Source organism: Cottoperca gobio, chromosome 22 (assembly GCF_900634415.1).
Source record: "Cottoperca gobio chromosome 22, fCotGob3.1, whole genome shotgun sequence".
NCBI lineage: Eukaryota > Metazoa > Chordata > Actinopteri > Perciformes > Bovichtidae > Cottoperca > Cottoperca gobio.
Window position 1 is genome coordinate 1314124 of NC_041376.1, and position 23267 is coordinate 1337390.

General features: G+C 41.5%; 2 protein-coding genes across 3 annotated transcripts; both read right to left on the reverse strand.

The window, feature by feature from the left end:
• Positions 1 to 5052: 5052 nt before the first annotated feature.
• Positions 5053 to 8182, reverse strand: ap5s1 (adaptor related protein complex 5 subunit sigma 1). The gene is given in 4 exon segments (XM_029460684.1): positions 5053 to 5900; positions 6404 to 6565; positions 6567 to 6696; positions 7908 to 8182. Coding segments are annotated over 4 exon segments (603 nt in total). The 5' UTR covers positions 8090 to 8182; the 3' UTR covers positions 5053 to 5771.
• Positions 8183 to 12410: 4228 nt separating this feature from the next.
• cdc25b (cell division cycle 25B) lies at positions 12411 to 19439 on the reverse strand. Of its 2 annotated transcripts, none has more exons than XM_029461317.1 (15): positions 18900 to 19439; positions 18662 to 18744; positions 18177 to 18228; positions 16893 to 16934; positions 16751 to 16784; positions 16417 to 16563; positions 15966 to 16085; positions 15741 to 15881; positions 15552 to 15629; positions 15249 to 15440; positions 14643 to 14747; positions 14493 to 14555; positions 14310 to 14408; positions 13801 to 14046; positions 12411 to 13377 (listed from the first exon to the last, which is right to left on the reverse strand). In XM_029461317.1, the coding sequence occupies exons 1-15, from the start codon at positions 19112 to 19114 to the stop codon at positions 13237 to 13239; spliced, it is 1758 nt and encodes a 585-aa protein (XP_029317177.1). In that variant the 5' UTR covers positions 19115 to 19439; the 3' UTR covers positions 12411 to 13236. The 2 variants fall into 2 exon arrangements, with proteins under 2 accessions (XP_029317177.1, XP_029317178.1); XM_029461318.1 differs by having other exon boundaries at positions 13237 to 13377; positions 15552 to 15626; positions 18900 to 19114.
• Between the last annotated feature and the right edge of the window lie 3828 nt (positions 19440 to 23267).

Here is a 23267-nt window from a genome sequence, read left to right on the forward strand (position 1 = left end):
CCTGTTTGCTATATAATCCCCTCTGAGTCACTATCAGAGCATGAGGAGCATGTGGCCTTCTTCAGTCTGGACTCCTTCATCACTGAGCTTATTTACAGATCAAATAATCAATTTGTAGGGGGAAAAACAAAAGTGGAAAATCGAAGATGTGAAAGTCCTTGTGTTCGTTTCTTTCTGTGAAGTTGTTGTTTTTAGCCGACTGTTTCCCGCCTTTTCATTGATAATGAGCAACAACAGCAAACCTACAGAGGACTCGCACTGCAGAGGGCTTAATTAAGAAATAATTGACTTATATTTTCAATTAATTGAGTTGTTTGATGTGCTGTGCTGTTTCACACTGACGAGCTACACCTTAAAACCGCCGGCGCCTCATGCAGATCGGGTGAATTGTGGGAAAAATACTTTTTGTCTCCAAGGGCTGGGGGAATAACATGAAATATAACGGCTTGAAATTGCGAATCTAACGCGATTTGAGATGCTAAGAGGGAACATCTCTCTTCTGTTGCTTGATAGACAGCATGAGCCTGGGAGCAAAATGGCAAGAGTGTGTGTGGGGGGGGGGGTGTTTCGAGATCATTTCAGGTATAATTTGTAGAATTATTGCAACAAAAAATGACACCAGGAAATGATGATCAAAGCCATTAATTCAAGGTTTGGCAAGTCAACACCTACATACCCACACGGAGGATCACTGATCACGCAGATGTGTTGCGACACCGCGTGTGAGTGGCGTTTAGCTGTTACCACTGAGCATTTCTCTCCCTCCACTCCAAAGGACTCCACTTAGCTTTCACCTGCGGGAGGAATATTTGAAATTCTCGGGATGTCCGCATGAAAGGGAATAGAAACGATGCCTAATGTATATGAATGGGAGCCGTGACGTTCAGGTATTTCACGCCGCATGCCCCGACAGAGGCTAAAGTGAATAAGTCGTCAACTCACATTGAAATTCATACAGGATTCTTTGGCTGGAGCTCAGCCCATTTTCTCCACAGTGCTCTCGCCATGAGCCGTACAATAGTCGGGGAGACGTCTAATGAGGCAGGAGGGAAAATATTAAGAGGAAAACCCTTAAACTGGAGGACTTGGCAGATTCAATGGCCGGTCTCTAAATTCAATGAGAAAATCTTTTGTTGGAGCTCCAGGCTAGTGAGGGGGGGGGGGGTACAAAACGCAAGGAGAGGGAAAGATGGAGTGACTGAGATGGACTGTGACAGTGTCAGCTCAGGTCTGGTTGGCCTGCGCAGATGATGAGTGAATATGAGGGTGGGGGGGGAACCTGTGCTGTACAACCTCTCCTGTTTAAGTGTGAGGAGCTGTGCAGGAGCTCCTGGCTCAGTGAGACAGCTGAGCAACATGCAGCAGGACGTCTGACAGGAAACAGACTTTATAGTTGTGTCTCTTTGTAGTTGTTTTGTGTCTCTTTGTAGTTATTGTGTCTCTTTGTAGTTATTTTGTCTCTTTGTAGTTGTTTTGTGTCTTTGTAGTTGTTTTGTGTCTTTGTAGTCATTTTGTTTCAATTTGTAGTCATTTTGCATCTCTTTGTAGTCGTTCTGTGTCTCTTTGTAGTCGTTTTGCATATCTTCGTGCTCTATTTGTGTTACTTCGAAAGCCGGGGGGCCCCTGACACTTTGGGCCCCTGGGCTTGTTCCTGGTAAACCTGTTCAGGAAGCCACCTGTGACCCCGGCTCAGGTGCACAGCCGCTCCCAGGACTCTGATCTACAGGCACAGTTTGACCTTCTGGTCCCCTTTAAAGAACGGCCCCAGCTCTCCATCTGGTTGTTTTTTCAAGGCTGGGCTGCTAAAAACCACTTTGTAAAGTCGGAGGATGGTACAAGATGTTTTTGCTGTGAGAAGTGTGTGTACTTCAGTTAACGGCCTCCAATTTATTCCCTCTGTAACAGCTATCGAAGCCCGACAGTGTTCAGGTTTTCATTTCAACTGCACATTAAAGCAGCTGATGAGCTTGTGCCTCGTGCTAATCAGAGAGTAATCACCTGCAGTGTTTGGCTGGAATTAAAAAGAACTTGCAGAATCTTGGGCTTCAGTAGCACTCCTCTTTATAACCTTAATCCACTTAATCCTTCAACTTCACCCTCAGTGGCTCCTTTTCAAAGGGAGGACAACTAAATGTGATTATCATCACAGCCTTTCACAACCCTCCGAGTTCTTTGAACAATTAAACTGAGCAAATGTTTTGCCTCTCTGACTTCCCTTCTTCTCACTTATCTTAATTGATACACATACACATGTCGATATGATATTGCACTTACAATCAAAGAGGATAAAAGCAAAACATACACGCAAACATATGCAGCAAATAATCTCCACTTAACATTAAATTGTGCATTTTATCAAACGGCTGATTGTAGGCAAAGATCAACTTCCTGTTGCCTGTGCATCGCTAATGAGTTGTAATTACAAACACACATGGAAACAGTTTCAGCGGTTTGTTTGATGTCTAGCAGCTCGTTTTAAATAGTTTCAAAGCAGAATTCCTGATTTTGTTGCCTGGTGTATTTCTGCTCTGGTGTCAGTGTGTCTCCTCAGACTGCAGCATGTCTGGCTGCACACTGCCCCCGCGTGGAGAAGAGCAGCATCCCGACGCAGGGACGTTAATGGAGCCAAATAACTGCAAGTGCTGAGCTAAGGAGCCAATTTAAGAAAAACAAATGCTGTGTTTCAAGAATGAATAAGTAGTAAAGGTATTCATACAAACTATTTAAACTATTTGGAGTTGTTCGTCTGCTCTAAGAGTTCATTTAAGTTGTCAGCCGTGTAAAAACAAACTCATTCCAGACAATTACAAATAATCTGCTTTAAAAACTTGTTTAAGAACCCACTTCTTTAAACTTGTTCTTCTGTGATTTTATTTGTTTTATTACATTTTGTTTGTTTTATTAAATGTTTAGTTGCTGTTTTTTAGTTCATGTCATGTTCATTAAGTTTATTATTATTCCCTTTATTGAAAAATCCACAATATTTGACATTTTTTTCATATTTTTCATTTTCAAAGTTGAGCAAAGTTTAGAACGCAGATTTAAAATGAGCTCAGAGAAACTTTCCACCTTCAGCAGTGTGGGCGTGAACACAGTCTTCAAGTGCACTTACATCCTTCTGCACAGCAAAGGTCAAACAGACCGAAGTGACTTCAAGTGCTCAATGAAAGGTGCTGAGAAATAATTGTCCTCTTCTGAAATAACTGAATTATAAATAAGAAATAAATGTGTCTTGTAAAATAACTTGCATCCACCATTTCACATGACACAGTTGAACAGCTGAAACCAGAAATATTTCATCGTTTATGACATTTTTTAGACTCCACAGGACAAATATTTAAAAATGATATTTGGATCTTGTACATTATATTATTTATTTATTAAGGTAATTAAGTATCAAGACGAACTCCAATCTATTTACTTTGTTTATTTTTCTATTATGCACTTTAATGTTCGTACCTGTATATCTTTATATTATTGAATTAATTAATTGATTAATTTAAACTTATTTGATTTTATGAGCAAAACATTTTTATTGCAACTGTTTTAAAAAATAATGACTACAAAAATAATAAATGTAATGATCATACAAAATCTAATAAGTTTAAATAAAACAATAAAAATATATACAGGTAGATCGATTAAAGTGCACAATAGAAAAGCTAAACCTTGTAAAGAAATGTAAGTAGTTAAAGAAATAAAACAAAATAGTCTAAATCTAAAAAACGAGAATAATAAGCGAATTTCAAAAATAAAATGAAAAATAAAGCCCCACGATAAAATTTAAATAAAATATACATTGTATAATAAAGCCAAGTTTATCTTTTGGAAGGTTGCATCTGAAGTCCTTTAAAAATTTTAGTATTTGTTTGTTCGTTTCGTCCAAAACTGACACGCACAATAACAACAGCGCCCTCTGCTGGTCGCACAGTGGAACTCACAGTAACAACAGCGCCCTCTGCTGGTCGCACAGTGGAACTCACAGTAACAACAGCGCCCTCTGCTGGTCGCACAGTGGAACTCACAGTAACAACAGCGCCCTCTGCTGGTCGCACAGTGGAACTCACAGTAACAACAGCGCCCTCTGCTGGTCGCACAGTGGAACTCACAGTAACAACAGCGCCCTCTGCTGGTCGGACAGTGGAACTCACAGTAACAACAGCGCCCTCTGCTGGTCGCACAGTGGAACTCACAGTAACAACAGCGCCCTCTGCTGGTCGCACAGTGGAACTCACAGTAACAACAGCGCCCTCTGCTGGTCGCACAGTGGAACTCACAGTAACAACAGCGCCCTCTGCTGGTCGCACAGTGGAACTCACAGTAACAACAGCGCCCTCTGCTGGTCGGACAGTGGAACTCACAGTAACAACAGCGCCCTCTGCTGGTCGGACAGTGGAACTCACAGTAACAACAGCGCCCTCTGCTGGTCGCACAGTGGAACTCACAGTAACAACAGCGCCCTCTGCTGGTCGCACAGTGGAACTCACAGTAACAACAGCGCCCTCTGCTGGTCGCACAGTGGAACTCACAGTAACAACAGCGCCCTCTGCTGGTCGCACAGTGGAACTCACAGTAACAACAGCGCCCTCTGCTGGTCGCACAGTGGAACTCACAGTAACAACAGCGCCCTCTGCTGGTCGGACAGTGGAACTCACAGTAACAACAGCGCCCTCTGCTGGTCGGACAGTGGAACTCACAGTAACAACAGCGCCCTCTGCTGGTCGCACAGTGGAACTCAACGCTGATCTGAATGTGTTATTCAGTTCACAGGTGTTTTTTAACCAGCTGACATCGAGGTTTTTTTATTCCCCATGAGATGTTCACAACCTCTAAATCCTTCTCTCGTGTGCTCTATCATTTTTAATGTGCGATCCCCGGTGCCTCATCTTTGGAAAACGCACCGTGTGTCCTTGATTGCAGAGTACACAACTATCAAAGAAAGCGCCTTGGGTAATGCTTAAAATTAGTTTTATTTTTTAATACAGGGGAAAAAAGGAGATGATCAAAGCAATTGATGTTGGCACCCAGACAGATTCAGGAGGCCACGAGGGAGGGGGGGGGGGGGGGGGGGGGGCAGTCGGAGGTACAACAGATGTTTACAAGGTTCAGGAAAACATTTGTTGTGTCTGGATGTTTCCATTGTACTTCATCAGTTCCTGTTTTATTCTGCCGACATCTTTTAGTTTTTAAAACATTTTATGTCACTGTTTCTCAAGAATAATGATATTTCTGGTTTAAAATTAACATTTATTTTTGCTGTTTGTTACTATGAGATGAATCACACGTACTGCACACACACATTTCTCTTCAGGAACAAAAGGTGCATTAGAAGTCACAATGATGCAGCGATGCACTTTGAGATGTGTTTATACCCACAGAATACAGTCACGTATGTTTCCTGAAGGTGACACGAGGACATTTAGAGTACGGAGAATCAGACAAACAGCAGTCTTTGATGTTGACGAGCAGCTTTTAACTGGCCTCTTCAGCTGCACTCTTTAATCTGCCATATTTTCCTTTCCACTCTTCAATTTGACAAACAGGATTTGAACCGAAGCCTCCCACACAGTAAACAGTCAACAGCGAGCTGCAAGAGGCTGAGGGAGATATTTACCTCTCTATGTGTTCACCACCTCATGCAATCAGAAGCAGCAGCTGCCAGCAGTCCGCTCTGCCACCAAAGGTAAACAACAGTTTGCTTTGTAAAGCCGGCAGTCGCAGCTCGCAGTGATAGAGCTCAAACAGGAAGTCGTTCAGCGGGCTGCTGCGCTTCACTTGGCCATGTAAGCCGCTACTTCCTTCTCCAGACTCTGGGCGAAGCGGTGGTTGAGGAAGAGGAGCTGCCCGTGAGGAAGCAGGCGGCTGAGCAGAGCGTCGAGGCGGTTGCTCCTCAGCAGGACCTGCAGGGAAAGTCGTTGTTAAAGACTTTAAACGTTTGCAGATAAGGTAATAAAAGCTGTACGGCTGCGGTCTCATTTCTGTTATCATATAATGAGTTTTTGCTGTTGAGCATTTAGCTAGCATCGCTCATAAACACTCTGCTGCAAAGGGTTTCATTTGAATACGTTATCATTAAAGCTGCAAACACTCCCAGCCAGTCCAGGAAGTCTCATCCAACAGGAGGAGACGGAGTATTTGTTGGGGACTACTTTGAGCGGCGGATTAATACACATTTGGTGCTCTAGCGCAGCATTTCTCAAATACCTTTGGAGGACTGCAGCGGGGGATACGTGTGATTTATGTCATGCATAATTCCTATAATGATAACACTATAATAAAACATTTAAAAGTAAGTTTGATAAACCACTTTTTATATTTAATATTCCTATTATAAAATGCTATCAACAGAGAGAGACGTGCGGGAGCCTCTTCTTGACAATGGAAACATGTGTGTGGTGCTCACCTCGCTGCCCTGCCCCAGCATGTGCAGGTGCTCCAGGCAGTGCCGGGTCAGGTTGCGTAGAGTCCCCTCAGCCAGCAGGAGGTTCTCGTGGGGCTCGCAGACCAGCGTGAAGCCCAGACTCTGGACTCCCAGCCACAGAGCGCTCATCTCCTCGGAGAAAGGGGTCTCCGGCTCTGAGACGCACCACCCCGCTGTCGGCCTCTTGCAGGGCCAGCGCCTCCTCGCCGGGCAACGACTCCACCAGCAGCCGACCTGAAGCGTCCCGGGACAGAGCGACAGCGCTGTGGACCTGCCTGAGGCGCAGAGGATCAGAGGTCTGAAAGCTTTTCAATCGTATTATCTTTATTGATACTTATTTGTCTACATTGTACTCACTCTATTTCTTATATATATATATTATATATATATATAAAATATATATTAAAAAAAATATATTAAAATATATATATTTATATATATATTTCTTAAAAATAAATATAAAAATATATATTTATCTTTAATATACGTAATAAACATACATATATATCTTAAATATATATGTATGTTTATCTTAAACACAGATTTTATTTCTTCATCATCATCTTAATCATAACTAAGATAAGTTACTAACTAACGTTCCTTTTCATCATTCGTTCATCAATCCTCTTATTTCATTATGTTTTGTGGGTTTAGTGTTAAAAATAAAGACAAAATTAAAATAAAAAGTCCAGTATTTAATTTACGATTAAATTAAATGAAGAAAAACAAGCAAATAGTTTATTTAAGAACTTTAATTTTAATAAAAACTTGTTTCCCTACTTTTGAGCTCACACAGTACAGATGCAGCATTTTAACATTAATAACCGAGTATACATTAATCATTTAGAACTTTTACACACTTCACGCTGGAGAACCTTGTTGAGTCACATTGCTTGACGTGCAGCAGTGGAACAGTGTAACGAAGTTACAATTAAATAAATAAATAAAAGCCGTACTAGCAGCACAAGTTAAATATAAGTTAGAAGTATTAATAAATAGATTTTAAACCTTTGTTTATAATGTGTGTAACAAACTAAGTATATTTACTTAAGTACAATTATGTGCATTAATTCAGTTGATGCGATTATCAAAGAGCAGGTGAGTAAATAAGGTATACAACTTTTACTTTACTTGGATATTTATATTTTATGTGAGTTTATATTTCACCTCCACTACAAATATTCTGCTATTTCTACTACAATACATTAATTTGACAGCTGTTGCATGTTTTAAAATGTCACCACACTGCGCATTAAAAGCACATTATCATTATTTATTTAACTAAAAGTAGTGATAGTAGAAATACTAAGTAAAAGTCCTGCATTTAAAACCTTTAATTAATTACATTTCAGCTACTTTATATACTGTTAACATATTTCATACTTTATTAGAGGATGTATATGTTGCATCTAAATGTGCACAAGAGTGTGAATGCAGCTCACCCCTGCTGTTAACCCCGCTCCCCCCTGCTGTTAACCCCGCTCACCTCGCTACCACAGCGGTCTTCTCCCTCTGCAGAACTCGTCTCTCCTCCGGGCTGAGCTCCCGGTCCTGCTCGGTAAAGATGCCTTCGTCTGGACCGAAGACCCGGGAGTAAAGCAGTCGACTCTCCCCGGCACCAAGAGCACTGACCGGACAGACTGTGTGGATCAGGAAACAACGAACCATGTTGGAGAAAAAGCTCCAAAAAAAAGCCACTTATTTCTCACGAGCACCGTGAATTGTGATGTTTCCACTGTTTACTCACTTCCGCGTTGGTCAGCTGACCGCTCTCGGCTACCGTTGTATTGCTTAGTTTGAACCACCAGATGGCGCTCGCACTATATAATATAATATAATATAATATAATATAATATAATATAATATAATATAATATAATATAATTTATATATATTATATATATTATATTATATTATATTATATTATATTATATCATATTATATTATATTGAATTATGTATTATATTATATTATTTTGTTTTATTTTACATTCCATTACATTATATAATATTATATATTATATTATATTATATTATATATTATTGAATTATGTATTATATTATATTGTATTATATTATATTATATTGAATTATGTATTATATTATATTGTAATATGTATTATGTATTATATTATATTGTATTATATCATATTATTTTGTTTTATTTTTGTTTTATTTTACATTACATTACATTATATAATATTATATATTATATTATATTGAATTATGTATTATATTGTATTATATTATATTATATTATATTGAATTATGTATTATATTGTATTATGTATTATGTATTATGTTATATTGTATTATATCATATTATTTTGTTTTATTTTTGTTTTATTTTACATTACATTATATAATATTATATATTATATTATATTAAATTATGTATTATATATTGTATTATATTATATTATTTTGTTTTATTTTTGTTTAATTTTACATTACATTATATAATAATATTATATTATATATTATATTATATTGAATTATGTATTATATTATATTGTATTATATCATATTATTTTGTTTTATTTTATATTACATTACATTACATAATATAATATTATATAATATTATATATTATATTATATTAAATGATGTATTATATTATATTGTATATCATATTATTTTGTTTTATTTTTGTTTTATTTTACATTATATAATATTATATTAAGTTATATTATATTATATTATATTGAACCATAATATAATATACTATACTATATATTGCAGTATAATATATTATGTTATATTACATTATATTATACTACACTATACTAAATTATATTGTATTGTATTTTACTATATTATAACATATTATACTATATTGTATCTAATTATATTATACTATTATGTTATGCTATATTAAATATATATTATATTATATTATACATTTGGAATATAGACAAGGACATTCAGGGAAGAACCAACCTCTCATTTGAGAAAATGTAATGTTGTTCTTTCACATTTTGTTTCATCCCGCTGTCTGACCACTTTTTAAAATCCCTGATTCTATTGAATTATCTTTACATTTACATTTTTATATATTGCTATCTTTACACCTATATTGCTATATATGCTGTTGTGTTTTGCATTAGTAGAAGCTAAAATACTAAAAGGGAGACTGTAGAGTCGTGTAGTAGATGAACACATGACTGAGAGGCAGGAGGAGGCTGCAGCTGAGCGTTTCAGGGTCTCAGCTGACACACTGGCAGCTGTTAATCCAACAGCTGCTGCTGGTCACGCTTCTTTACTCTGAGTGTGTGTGTGTGTGTGTGTGTGTGTGTGTGTGTGTGTGTGTGTGTGTGTGTGTGTGTGTCTGACCTGCTGTAACAGGACCGGAGGACGTGATGGCTGCAGTTGTTTCTGGGATTCTTTCTGTGACTTTGTGCTCTGCTCGTGTTTACAGCTCTGAGACGAGAGCATGCGGTTCACTGTCTGTAGGGACGGCCACCACTTTGGTCCAGACTCAAATATCTCACAAACTACAGGATGGGTTGATATTAAATCTTGAAGAGACGTTCACGGGGCCGAGCAGATGAATCTGAAGGACTTTGTTGATCCTCACACTTTTCATCTAGCGCCACCAGCAGGTCAAAGTCTCCACTGGAGCAGGACTTCAACATCTAATCTAATGTTGAGGTGTTTTACTTCAGTATTTTCTTTTCAGACGATTTCAGAGGGAATTATTATATTTATTAATATATAACTCTTTACTTAAATACATTTTTAGACAGCTTTAGTAACTAGTTACCTTACAAATTAAGATTTCTGCACAGAAACCATATAAAAAGCTTGAAAAACAATCCATTAATCCACTTTGGACTCTGGGTAATTCTGACTAAACTAAACTATTCATGTAGAAAATAATCCAGAATGAAAATAATCATATTAAAATGAGCTCCACCTCAAACAGTGAAATCCTGCTTTTACATGAACAACTAATTACTACGGCAACACTTGTTGTGTTTGAAGCGTCTCATGAGAAGGTGTGGACGAGAAGCGGTGTAATAATTAAACCGCAGTAAAGGAGAGAATGAGCAGATCTGCAGGAATGATTAACCAGAATCAGAAACAATTCATAGTGAAAGTGGAGCCAGATCTCAGTGTCAGTGTGGAACTTAGATTGTAGATGTTAAGTGTTTAAGCAGCGAGCGTGGAGGATGTGCAGCGCCTCGTGTCTCTGACGCCACAGGAAAAGTCAGAGCAAGTTTCACAGTTATTTTAAACTATGAGTCATATTTCCCTCTAATGCAACAAACCAGCTGAATAAGAACAACAACAGGAAGTGGGTGATGGGAAGGGCTGTCGGGACCAATGACAACGAGGCCCGCCAGTTTGAAACAAAGGGAGCTAAAGACAACATGCGACGGACATGAGGAAGTGAAAACATCCTGAATGGTGAAATAATCTCAGCCGAGCGAGAGCAGCAAAATGTATTCATGCTCGATAAAGTGCAAAACCCACAGCGCTCCACCCTTCCTCTGAACCCCGTGTGAGGTTTCACTGCCTCGCAGGGTTGTCAGTTTACCTTTGATTCATCCCTGCAGCTGCCTGAAGGACCCCGGGGTTAAGAGGTGGACTCACACAGGAGGGGTGGTGGTAGGAAGGGTGGGGTCGTGTTTTAGGGGCACTTCTACAGGGTGGTGCCTGAGAGAACGTCCCCACTGAGAACCATCATCTACACCTGTGATGCCAAAACCTCCTCACAGGCATCAAGTCCAGGACAGGACGGGCTCAACATTTGGGGAAATGCGGCACGTTTTCTGGATTAAAATGGCCGTATGATAAGTATGAAGACATGACGCCAGCAGTCGCTTAGCTTAGCATAGCATAGCTTAGCTTAGCTTAGCATAGCGACTGGAAACACATTCTGCACCTCTAACAAATCATATCCTGTTTAATGCAAACCAAACGAGTGTTCCCTGAAATCAACTGTTCTTTAAACTTGTGTCAAATTTAAAATCTGCATCAAAGAAATAAAACAAAGACATCCAAAACAATCTTTAGCTTTTATTTTATAAGGAGTGATTTGTAGATTTGAAGTGAAGCTCGTTTAGAGGCTCCGAGCGTAAAGAGTTAAAGCATCTTCAGTTGAGCTGCACAAGACGACCAACAGACACTTGTGTCAGCGAGAAACAGTTGGCTGTAAATTTGTCTTTAGATCCGTGGAATGCAAACAAAGACTCTCACAAACCCACATGGCTGCTGGGAAACGGCCCCATTTCAAACTTTGGTTAAGTTCCAGAAAGGAGGGAGGTGGTTTTTTTACAACCTCTCCATCAGATGGGTCACGTGTTTACAGCACGTGGTGGCTGATTTCTATCCCCTCCTGTCAGGACATGGCTGGATGCCACTCCCTCTGCACACAGGAATGTGTGTGTGTGTGTGTGTGTCCGGGGCACGCGCTGCAGCAGGGAGGCCACTCCCAAGGTCGGCTAGAGAGGGAAGATTTGAAAAACAGGAACCGCTGTGTCCCCGCCACGCAGAAGAGAAGCACAAACAAACAACCAACAAGCTTTTAGAGTTCAAAAGTGGAAAGTCTAGTTTGTTTTAAAGGGACGCTGCACACCGAGCCCGTCGGCTGGTTCCAAATATAAAGCTTTAAATCTGGAACAGACCGATCTGTAAGTGAGCTGCAGCTCATGGTCACAATATAAAAGACAAACTGAATGCTTCACTTAAAACTACCAGAATTGTTGGGGAAGAACTTTCTATGGACTTTAAAAACAAACCTTGATATTTGAATCATCTGGTGGCTTCACCAGCGGCGTCGTGTTGCATGCTAATAGCATTACAGCATTGTTCTGAAGACATCTGAGGAGTTTGTTGTATTAAATTAAGCTTCTGAACAGAAACATGCAGTAAAGTTATCAAATGAAATCACCAATAAGTATCTGCAGAGAACCTTTTGTCAGTCCTACCCAAGAGTACGGCAGAAATGTCGTTCTGAAGATTTTAAATAAAGATTCGGAACATGAGTTGAACACACATTTGGCTTTTTATTTCAGCAGCTCCCCCACGAGCCTGAACCAAAATATTCAAACCACCCCATTCATTATAAACGGACATCATTAGCTCTGCAGAGGGGAAGATATTTTAATCTCTGGAAATTAAAGGAATCAAAGCAAAACATTTTAGATCAAAAGTCCCAACAGCTGCTGACCTGCAGCATCAGAAAGATCTTCGTTTGCTTTGGTCTTAAGACTGCACAACTCGTTATTCAAATATCCAATGTGCATCGTGGGACGCCTACAGAAAGGCATTCTTTAAACAAATCAATTTCTAAATGGGGTAAACACAATTCATAAAAAAAAAAGTATATAAAAAGCCGTAAAAAAAAAAAAAAAGCACCATTTTAAGAGGTATTTAAATTAAGTGCTTAAATAAAGTGAGACATGACAAATGCAAACAAAATATCCAGTAAGAGACTGAAAGACTTGGCAGTGTGGTTTGGTTTGTATTATTGCAATTTGTGCCGCAAATGCCAGCATTATAAAAATAAAGTAAAACAGGCAGTAGGTCCAAGTGGTTTTTAAAAACGCTCACGTTGCTTCTTAAAGAAATCTGTTGGCTGATCATCAGCGGCAGCTTTACGTCACGCGTTCATCTCGTCACGTCTTTCACCCTTTAAATTTGCATAAATAACTAACTTTGCTAGAGTTAAATGAAACTTTCAGGGACTTTATAAAAAAAATCCCTTCTGTTGGCGCAATCCCAGAAGGTATTTCCTGTATGGTGGGGGCGAGGCCTCTGTCTGTTCAGGGCGAGTGTGTTTCAGAGGCAGTTTGGGAGGACGAGGAGGCGCTCACAGCTTCTTCAGTCGGCTGTACATGTCTCTCTTGCTGCGCTCCCCGGCCCAGGTGCGACTCTTGAGACGAAACTTCCTCAGGTCCTCCTTGAAGTCCTCGTGGTGCATCGGCCGGTAGGCCTGAGGTTCACATTGTGCCTGCAGGAAGAGAACGAGACATTCAGGGTTTCATTCAACCATCACTGAGGACTGCCCGATGATGAAAGGGGGGCTGGATGTCCTGACAAAATAACTTCTTTACACGTGACGAATCATCTCAACTCAAAGCTTATCGTTAAATATACCGACCCCAAGGTCTACAACAAACTTCCCTTCAGACGTTTGGTCGACGTTTCAATGATCCAAAATATAAACGATCTGTCAATCACACACAGAAATGTGCACATCATGTGCTGGTGCAGAAAAAGGCACTTTGATTATGAACGTCTCCTCAAACAGCACGAAGATCCAATCTCATGGCAAAATAACGATCCGAGTGGATCCTGAGTGATCAGTCAACAGTTTCATGCTTCAGTTCGAGCTCGAGTGGCCGACAGAGAGGAACACGAAGCACAAACTAACCTGGAAATGAGGGAAGAAGTCTTTGTATCCGCCCTTGAGGATGTAGAGCTCGGGGTAGTGGAGGTTGGGATACTCGTTGACGGCGCGGTCTCGCTCCCTGACGAAGCGGCTCATTCGGGGGCCGCGCTCTGACGAGAACTCGCAGTGGAAGATGATGACGACTCGTTTGTCCGGGCAGACGGGGACGATGGGAGTTTTGAGGAGGAAATCCTCCACCTGATTCTCCTGGTGCAGGTTCAGAGCTTCCTGAGACGACAAGACGAACACAAACACTTCATTACAGGAACAAAGCTGCAGAAACACTGACGTGTGAGACGAAACCTTCAGGTGCTGCCGGATCTTTACATCCTTCATGTACAAAGATAGTTATTGTGTTTAAATGTGCTTAAGAATCCACATCAAAATAAAGAGAATCACGAGTTACATTTGATTCTTGTGTCGATCAGGACGCATCAGGGAGAAACAACCTCGTTAGATGAAGTGACACAAACGGGACGCAGGCGACTCACCTTGATGTGTCCTCCCTCGAACTCGTAGGGGTAGCGGCAGTCCATGACAATGACTCGCTCCACCAGATGACTAAACTGTCCGGACAGAGCGGAAACCATCTGGAGACCAGAAACACTTTAATATTAGAAATGTGAAAACACGGAGATAACTGTTTGATGTCAGCTCAGCGTCGCGCTGCTCACCGTGTCCGGGGTGATGTACTTGAGGTCTTGATGTTTGCCGTCCACTGTGGGCAGTACAAAAGGCTGAAAGACAAAAACAAAGAAATTGGATCAGACGAGTAATTTGTCAGCATCAAGTGAGCGTGTGAGGAGCAGCAGTAACGTCGTTACCTTGGTGAAATCTCCTATTAGATCGTTAGGGCTGCCCTCGCCGTCCAGCAGCTTCTCAATGTCCGTCTGGCAGAAGGACTTGGACCTGTGGAGCAGGGCGCTGCCCTGCAAGAGAGGACGGACACATTAAGGAGGCAGTCGAGGAGAAGCTGAGGTCCTTTGAGATCGTCTGTGAAGCTGGTGACAATAGCCCGTCGGCCTCAGCGGATGTTCCGGAAGCATTTCTTCACCTCCACGAGGAGACGAGGGTCAGCCTGCAGATCTGAGCGCAGCCATTTCTGTTTTCTAAAAATGCGATCAACATGGTGGTCGAGCGATATGGTTTCACAATAAACCAGAGCAGCAGATCTGTGGTTCGTATCTGATAAGAATTCTTGAATATAAATTATTTATTTATTTATCGTCTGCAGTTATTTTAAATCTGGAGCAACAGAATAAATGTCTCCAGGTAATCCATAACTATCTGATGATTTATCTGCATCTCTTGGTGTCTGGTCTTTATGCAACAGGATGGTGCTGCGTCCTCGCCACTCGCCATGGAAACACTGGCATCATTACTTTATCGACACCTCGTATACGAACACCGACGGTCTTGTCAGGACTCACCGTTCTTGGGGACTCGGGGTTTTGTTCCAGGGCGGTGACCTGTGTTCCCGCCACGCTGCGCCGCCTCTTCACCCTGACCGGAGTGTTTTCGTCTCCGGGACAGTCGGGACGCTTAGCTCCGTGACGGGTCGGGAGCGGACTGGGCATGGAGGGCGAGCGAAACAGGCTCCGTGGACGGCAGCGAATCAGAGGCTGGAGACAAAAGAACGATTAAAACTGAATTCATTTACATTGTGCGAGTACGATGACCTCTAAACCCCGTACCCGACATATCATTTACATAAAGTGACCAGAGACACTCACAGAGCCTTCTCCTGCGTCGGTCACAAGCGGGGCAGTGAGCAAGCTCGCCATTCCCATCGGCATCCCAGAGTCGTTCTGCTGGAGACAAATCAGTCCGTTGTGAGACGAGTGCAGATGATAAATAAAAGTGTCACTGAATTCTCTCAAACTAATGTTTCTTTACTGACGACGTCAGTGTTAATGCCTCACCTCCATGTTGTCATCCAGAACTTCTAGGAAGCCGTCGTCGGCCTCGTCGTCGTTTACAGGGGAAGTGGGCGAGGAACGTCTCAGGAACATGGGGCTGGACTCAAAGAAGTCAAGCTGCTGGATCGGAGGAGGTGAAGAGAACTGGACGAGGGAAAAGATGGCGAGCGTTAGCGTTAGAACCACGTTTGTGCTCAGAGATTGCAGATTCTTCACACGTTCATGTACCATGAGGGCCGGCGCGGAGCAGGGACGGCGGGAAAACGCATCCTTTGCCAGGCTGCTGTTGAAGGAGCGCATGCGACACCGCGACACAGGCTTGGTGGGTTTCTTGAATTCAAAGCCCTCCTGAAAAATAAAGGAACATTTAGTAAATCCATGTTCAACACTTTAAGAAGCATTTTCACATCTGTTGCTGGGCTACACACAAGATGCATCTGTACAAACCATAAACTTAAAGAAGATGAAAACATATTTGTCTGGTTAATCTCCCGATGCGTCAACATTATTCCAATAATAACTTTGAGTCCAAACTTTTAACACAAACTGATGCAATGCCTTCGCCACGGCAACAAATCAGCTTTCTGAGTATTACATAAGTTCTATGGTTACTACTGCATCTAACCAGTCCAAACAATATAGCTTCTCAGTGATGTGTGACGCAAACCGCTTCACTGACCTCCGGCATGTTCTCCTTGTTGTGTCGCTGAGAGGAAGAGGAGGAGGAGGAGGCCGTCATTTGGGAGGGTTGTTGTCCGAAGATTCCATAGCGGTGAGAATCTGTTTCCTGTCCCTTCATGGACGGACTGAAACACTGGAGCTGGAGCTGAGGGGAGAGAAGAGGGATCCAAGTCAGAAGAAGCTCAGCAGCTGGAAACACTCTGTCACACCGAGGACGTTTCAAACTCACTGAATATGAAAGACAAATTCATGTTCCTCAAACCCAGCAGCAAGTTTGATGTTCATTTTATTGCGAGGCTTCTGTGTGTAAACAACACGATAAATCTACTTACTGGCAATGAGTTGATTCTTCGAATTGGCATTCTGCTGTAATTGAAGGCAGAGGAAGGAATTACAGTCAATACAAAACAAATCCGTTTGTTTGAAACATCAGAGCGCTGATGATTTTAGGTTTATGAGTAGAAAGCAACTTACTCGTTGATGACTCTGCTCGACTGTTGAATGGCCTTTTCAAATCTGCAACGGAAAACACGACAAAATGAGTTAAAGGTTGAAAATATAAAAGCAGATTCAAACATATTGTACAAGAATATGACAAAGCAATAACTTCGTGTAAACATTCACAGAAAGGATTAAGATTTCTCAGAGCCCAACTTCATGTCTCAGAAGTGCTCGTTTTGTCATCCTTACATCTTGAGGTTGATCAACAGATGATCAGCCCTGACGACAAGTAACACGTCTTTATGAAATAACCTGCTGAGGGAAGAGGCTGGGGGGCCTTCATTGGCAGTCGAAGAACACCTTGTGCTCATAAACTACAAAGACAAAGACTCCGGAGCTCCATTGAGAAAGCGAGAGGAACGGTTGGACTAGAGGAAGTTGGGTGAATGCAGAGGCAAGAGGTGGTCTTTGCATTGGAGTAATGCCCACCTGTATGCTAAATGAGTGGAGAGCTCAGTGTGTGAGTGTGTGGTGGTGGTGGGGGGGGAGTGATGCAGAGATCAGCTAATCTACCATATGCCTGCTGGAGCCAATGCCGCCAACCCCTTTTCTGCAAGAGCCCTTTGTTTGTCGAGAAGAGAGCGTGTCCCATTCAATGCAGACCCAGAGGAGGGGGGGGGCAGTTGTTCTCTAGGGTGCCCTCATTTCAATGGCCCTGACGCAGAAAAAACTCCAGCCCCCCTATTCCTATTGAAATAACAGTGCATAGGAAGAGTGTGCCAAAACCCAGAGGGGGGGTATCATTAAACCCAGGCGCAGGGCATGTCCTCCCCCAACCTGGAAAACTCCTAGCAACAGAGCAGCTGTTAAGGAGGTGAATGAGGTCTTGAGGACCAAATGCTGCTGTAAAGGAAGCTGCACATCAGAGAGCAGCAGATGTCTGCAGAGACTCACCCAACTCAGAACGAAGATAAAGGGCCACCCAAGATTACAAACTGAGGATGTGCCGACAAACTGGGCAAGATAAAAGGGGCCTCGCATGTTTCAAGCAAATGTAATGTCTTCACCCGTTCACTTAACTTATAGAAAGTTAAGCTCACACGTCATTATCAGCTAATCTTAGCAAAAATAAAACCAGTGAAGGCGTCATCTTAAAGCCAACGGTAGAACAATAATCCTACAGATGAGAACTGGTGCTTGGCTCAGCTGAGCCCAAGCGGAGGGGGGAGGTGTGGGGGGTTGTGTTGGGATGAGCAGAGGGTCACAGCTCACAGGCTGATTGATTAGAACAGACATGACGTGGACAGTGCGACTTACGTGTCGTCCATTTCAACAGCATCCATGGGACTCGGGGGATCCATGCCGAGGCCTGAAGGAGGAGATTTGTGTCACAGATCAATATAAGAATCAGGTGGTAAACTGGCACCAACAGCAAGAGGAATACCGATGTCTTAGAACCGTGGCAGGTGACTTTTGGATATTCAACCAGGTTAACCGCAACTTAACATTAAAGTTGGATTGAATTTTACACAAGTGATGTATGATCTAGTTAACTATCAAATAAGACAAAGAAAAGTAGCAAATCCTAATGAAAGGGAAATTGGAAACACAGTAATGTTTGGCATTTTGGCTTAAATTCACAGAAGTTACACATTTCAGTACTAAAAACCAATACATAATCAGATAACCACATCTTAATGACATGGCTATGAAATGAGATGCAAGTGACATACATTAGGGCCTCAGGCATCAATTCTAATGGCATCAATTAACACAGACAATAGAGTTTTATGGGGGCTCACCAGCATCAGATGAGACGTCAGAAGCAAAGGAGGGAATCTTCTCAAGGAGAGCATGCTTTCTCCTTTTCGGGGTATCGCATAGGCTGTGTGGGGGAAAGATGAACAGGGGAAATCAGTAATGTGGACAGTAAACCAGGCATGGCATGCTAGTAAGCCATGCAAAAAAACAGAAGCCGCAGATCATGTAAATAAGTAGACAAAATAACACGTATAATGGTAATAATAATCATAATAATACCTTCCAAGTCCAGCTAAATTGTTCATGTCCAGAGCCAGATTGGTGACAGGAGACAGCACAGCGGCGGGTCCAGGGGAGAACAGGTCCCTGCAGTGCGTGTTCTTTGTGCTGAGTTCAGGCAGAGAGAGCGAGGAAAGCCCGGGGATCCCGTCGGGCCTGCTTCTCTTAACGGTGTTAACAGGACTGGTGCAGCCATAAAGATCAACCGACTCCATCTTTAGCTGTCCAATTTGTACAAATCGTGCAGATGTTACTGCCTTACGGTTAGATTTAGTTCAAATTTAGGGTCGGAAAGTGACAAGTTAGCAAGACGGTCCAAACTTCAAGCTAACCCAGAAGCTAACAAGTTAGCTAGCGAAAATTTAAGAAAACATTTCCAAACATACGATCCGAAACACCGGCTGGAAGTGACTCGGTGGTTTCGTGTGGAGTAAACCTTTGATTCGGTCTTTCTAAAGTACTAAAGCCTCATAGTTGTTATGTGTGTCAGAGAGGTGCAGCACTGCGTACTCCCTCTCTGACAGACCCTGGTTTGTGAGAGAAAAGATTGAAGCTGCTCGTATTTATGTTCAAAATAGAAGCTCAGGAGCGGCAATCTTTCAGCCAATCAGCACTGTTGTTACATCCAGCTGACCAATCAGAGGGCGGAACGGCTCTCCGCTGTTGTCCTCTCGCCGGATGGGGGAGAAGAAGGAGGATGTGACACACTCCTTTACATTTTCATCTTTCTGCTCAGATATCTTTTGTTCTCAGACTCTCAATTGTGGTCTCTAATTTTTTACAAATTAATGCGTCAAAAATAGTATATCTTTTTTACAGATAAATATACCTGCTTTTAGGAGTTTTTTTATTTTTATTAAAGTTTGTGAAGTAAGATTCACTTGGATGCTGATAGATTTAGAAAAGAAAGGGTAAAAAGAAGACAGAGCTTTGCTAACATCTACAATTACAAAATGGCTGTCCTGCAAGTCGGTATGTCCACACATAAAGACATAATATATGTTTGCATGCATGTATACAAAGATACATAGACACTATTAAATTAGTTAAATAAGATAAACTTGGATTAAAAAAAAGACTCAAAGTGGAGGACAGAGTTTTGCAAAAATACTGTTTAAAAACAGGATAATGTGTGCGCTCGCCTGTTTATAATTCCACAAGTTAAGACATATTAAAAGATCTCAATATTCACGCATGCAAGTAAAATCAAAGGTTATTGCATAATAGATTAAATAGCACCTGATTTAGATATCTGGATACCCAGGATATAAAGATAGATCTTCTTACATACTCTCTCATCTTTGCAACATTTTGTTAAAGGACATTGTGGCCTGTGTGCACACATAGGCCTACCGGTGATGGCAGCCAAGCTCATATTCCTCCCACACAAAGTGACTCAGACAAATCAGTATTTGACTACTGTCAGAGGGTGAATACTACTTTTTGATGTTGCTCTCTTTTCTGCCCCACCATTCTTCTCTTTTCTAAAATCATGTTAAAAGTATCAATGTTTAGAACAGTGAAAGACAGTATGGACATAGGCAGAAGATGCATCAATGTAATGTCATGTGTATGTGTGTGGTTTGCATTTGCGGGTACACTTGTGAGTTGGTGTGTGAGTCAGCAGATTTTAAAGTGGTTTTATTCATATTTTCCTACATCGAACATCACTTCCTGTTTCTAATGTGAGAACAATTGAAACCTAAGTCCCAGAGAACCATACCAGTAAAAAAAAAAAAAAAAAAAGACATAAGAAGATAAGAAATATGTCTTTATTCAAATAAGGAAATACTCCACACTGTTTATTCTTGTAACGGTTTAGTTTCAGTGTATTTGTGGAATAGATAATATATAAGTGTTTTCATTGGTTCTGGCGCTGCTGGTGTCAACAAAGACACACATGTATGGCCTTCTGGATTAGGCCCTTATGTCCTGCTGTGTGGCTCTTGCGGACTCCATTTTGAAAGTTCACAGCACTAGTAACTCTGCAAACAGGGTCCAAACGTTTAATTATTGTAAAGTGAAACACACCTACCCTGCCTGTAACTCGTTCAACCAGACTGCTGATGCAATCCAACTGACAGATGTAAGCAGTAAAAGCACCTGAGTATATTCTGCCTGAGGTTTATGCAATGTTTGTGTTTGTGGTTCTGCAGTTTCTCCTCGACACTCTGTTGAGTCCAGGTCTCTGGTGTACAGCCCTGGCTGTGTTTACAATGCTGAAGGTGCAGTTATGTGTCATTTAGAATCTGATACCTTATCACGCAGGCAGCACTCAGCACAACAGTGCTTTTAGTATTCCAACTAAACCGTGACCGCGAGCTGTAAGCACGGGGGTGTACTGACCTTTGGCTTGTGGAAGAAGCACTGTTCACTGGAACAGTCACTGTTCGGATAAAGTATCTGTGTAATTTGCATCACGGATGTAAATGAAGTTTAATGAACTTCCTTGGAGAGGCACAAGCTCAGGCCTGTGACTCCGGGATCCCCCCCCCACATCTGAAAAGAAGAGACAAGAGGGGGGAGAGAGACGGTGACTCACCCCGAATAAAACCTCCTCAACCCTCCCGACACCTTCTGTTGCCACCAAACCTGCACAGACTCCCCACTGCCAACAATTACCGCTTCACACAAGCTCACACCAACAGCCACACGTAACAAGGGGGCAAGATTCACAAATCTGTTGATGGACCAAAGCTACTGCTGCTACCATAAAATACTAAACAAAAACATATTTCACAGTGGAGCTGAAGCGGTTAGTCCATTAATCTCTAATTGACTTTGTGTTGAACAATAAAAGACATTATAAGACGTCACATTTGGCTCTGTGAAGTCGGGGAGATTAAACCAGTTGTTCCCAAACTTTGTTTTACATCAAGGACCTCAGACGCAGGGTGCCTCATCGGACAGACTTTTGCTTTCTTATGGCGTATTGTCAGCAGGATTATTTTAAAGAGCTAGAACTTCCTTCCTTTAAACAAGGGAGACCAATAGTTTTACTGACCGGCACAAATAACCTGCACACAGAAAGCAGAAATACAAATAAAGGAACCTTGGATATAAAAGGGCTCTGTGGATAAAGTTCATTACTGCGGTGTATTATTGATAGATTTCTCTGGCAGACTCAGTTAAACACACAGTGTGTGTCTCTGCAGGCAGTTTGCCGGCATGGATTGTGGTAACCTGTAATTGGGACACTCATAATGGATTCTTTCCCGCCGATGGCCTCAACGCTCAACAATCTGAACTCCATTTACAGCAGAGAGAAAAGGGTGAAGTGACGAGAGAGAGTTTCACACCCACACACAAACACACATCGCTCCAGTGTTCCTCTGAAGCCGCTCTGAGACCCACATGTGATGCAAGTTGTACACCTCTTGTTGTGTAGGTACAAGTTATAATATACTGAACTTACTGTAAGTAGAAGCAGCAACATCACAATATTGTAAAAGTCCTGCGTTCAAATGATTAAGTTAAAGTCTTAAGTGTTATCAGTGAAATGTACTTCAGATAAGATAAAACTAAAATAAAGGTAAAAACGACACAAGAATTACAAAAATATAAGTTTAAGTATTAACGTATTAACGTATAACAATAAGGATTAAGTAAAACACTGAGGAGCTGGCCCTGGATGTGAATGAGTGAACATTATGTACAGTCTGTCCATAAATAAATGTAAAAGATTAAAAGTAAGTACTAAGAGTGAAACATTACTCATGATGAAAGCAGCATTTACATGTATCTGGTTGGGAGGGAGCACCTTTAAGCTGTACTACAGTACAGCAGTGATGAAAAGTACTTTTAAGGATCTTCTTATCAGCGTTGCTAAATTGACAGACAACCTAAAACTCAGTGCCGGGTGCTGATGGGAGAACAGTCACTGAGCAGTTAAGTGGACACTTACTCATGCGTTTGCATTGGTCTTATCTGGAAATGTTGCAGCAGCAGCATTAACATTGACACTAGTTCAAACAGACCATTAACACACTCAGTGGCAGCTCCATCACAGAGCGGCCAGACTGTCACATGGGCCGAGGAGAAGTCAAACAGACCGACGACACCACGCTGGAGCTCATTAACAAGGCAGGAAGCTCGCAAGAAAAATGTCTCTCAACTTCATTCCACAGCAGGAATCTATTGCTTTTCTCTCACAGCTATTTACGACCTTTTTCTACCACAAGAGCAAGTTACTGTGACAACTACATCCCAGAACTGCAGCGGCCGACTGACTCCAGAATCCAGATTTCTTCTATATTTTACTACAGTAGTTCCACCACGTTGAGCACTAACCCCCGTGGGTCCAGTGACTGAGTAAATAAATACTTATCTATAAAGCACCTTTCAACCCCAGATAAAAGCTTCATGATA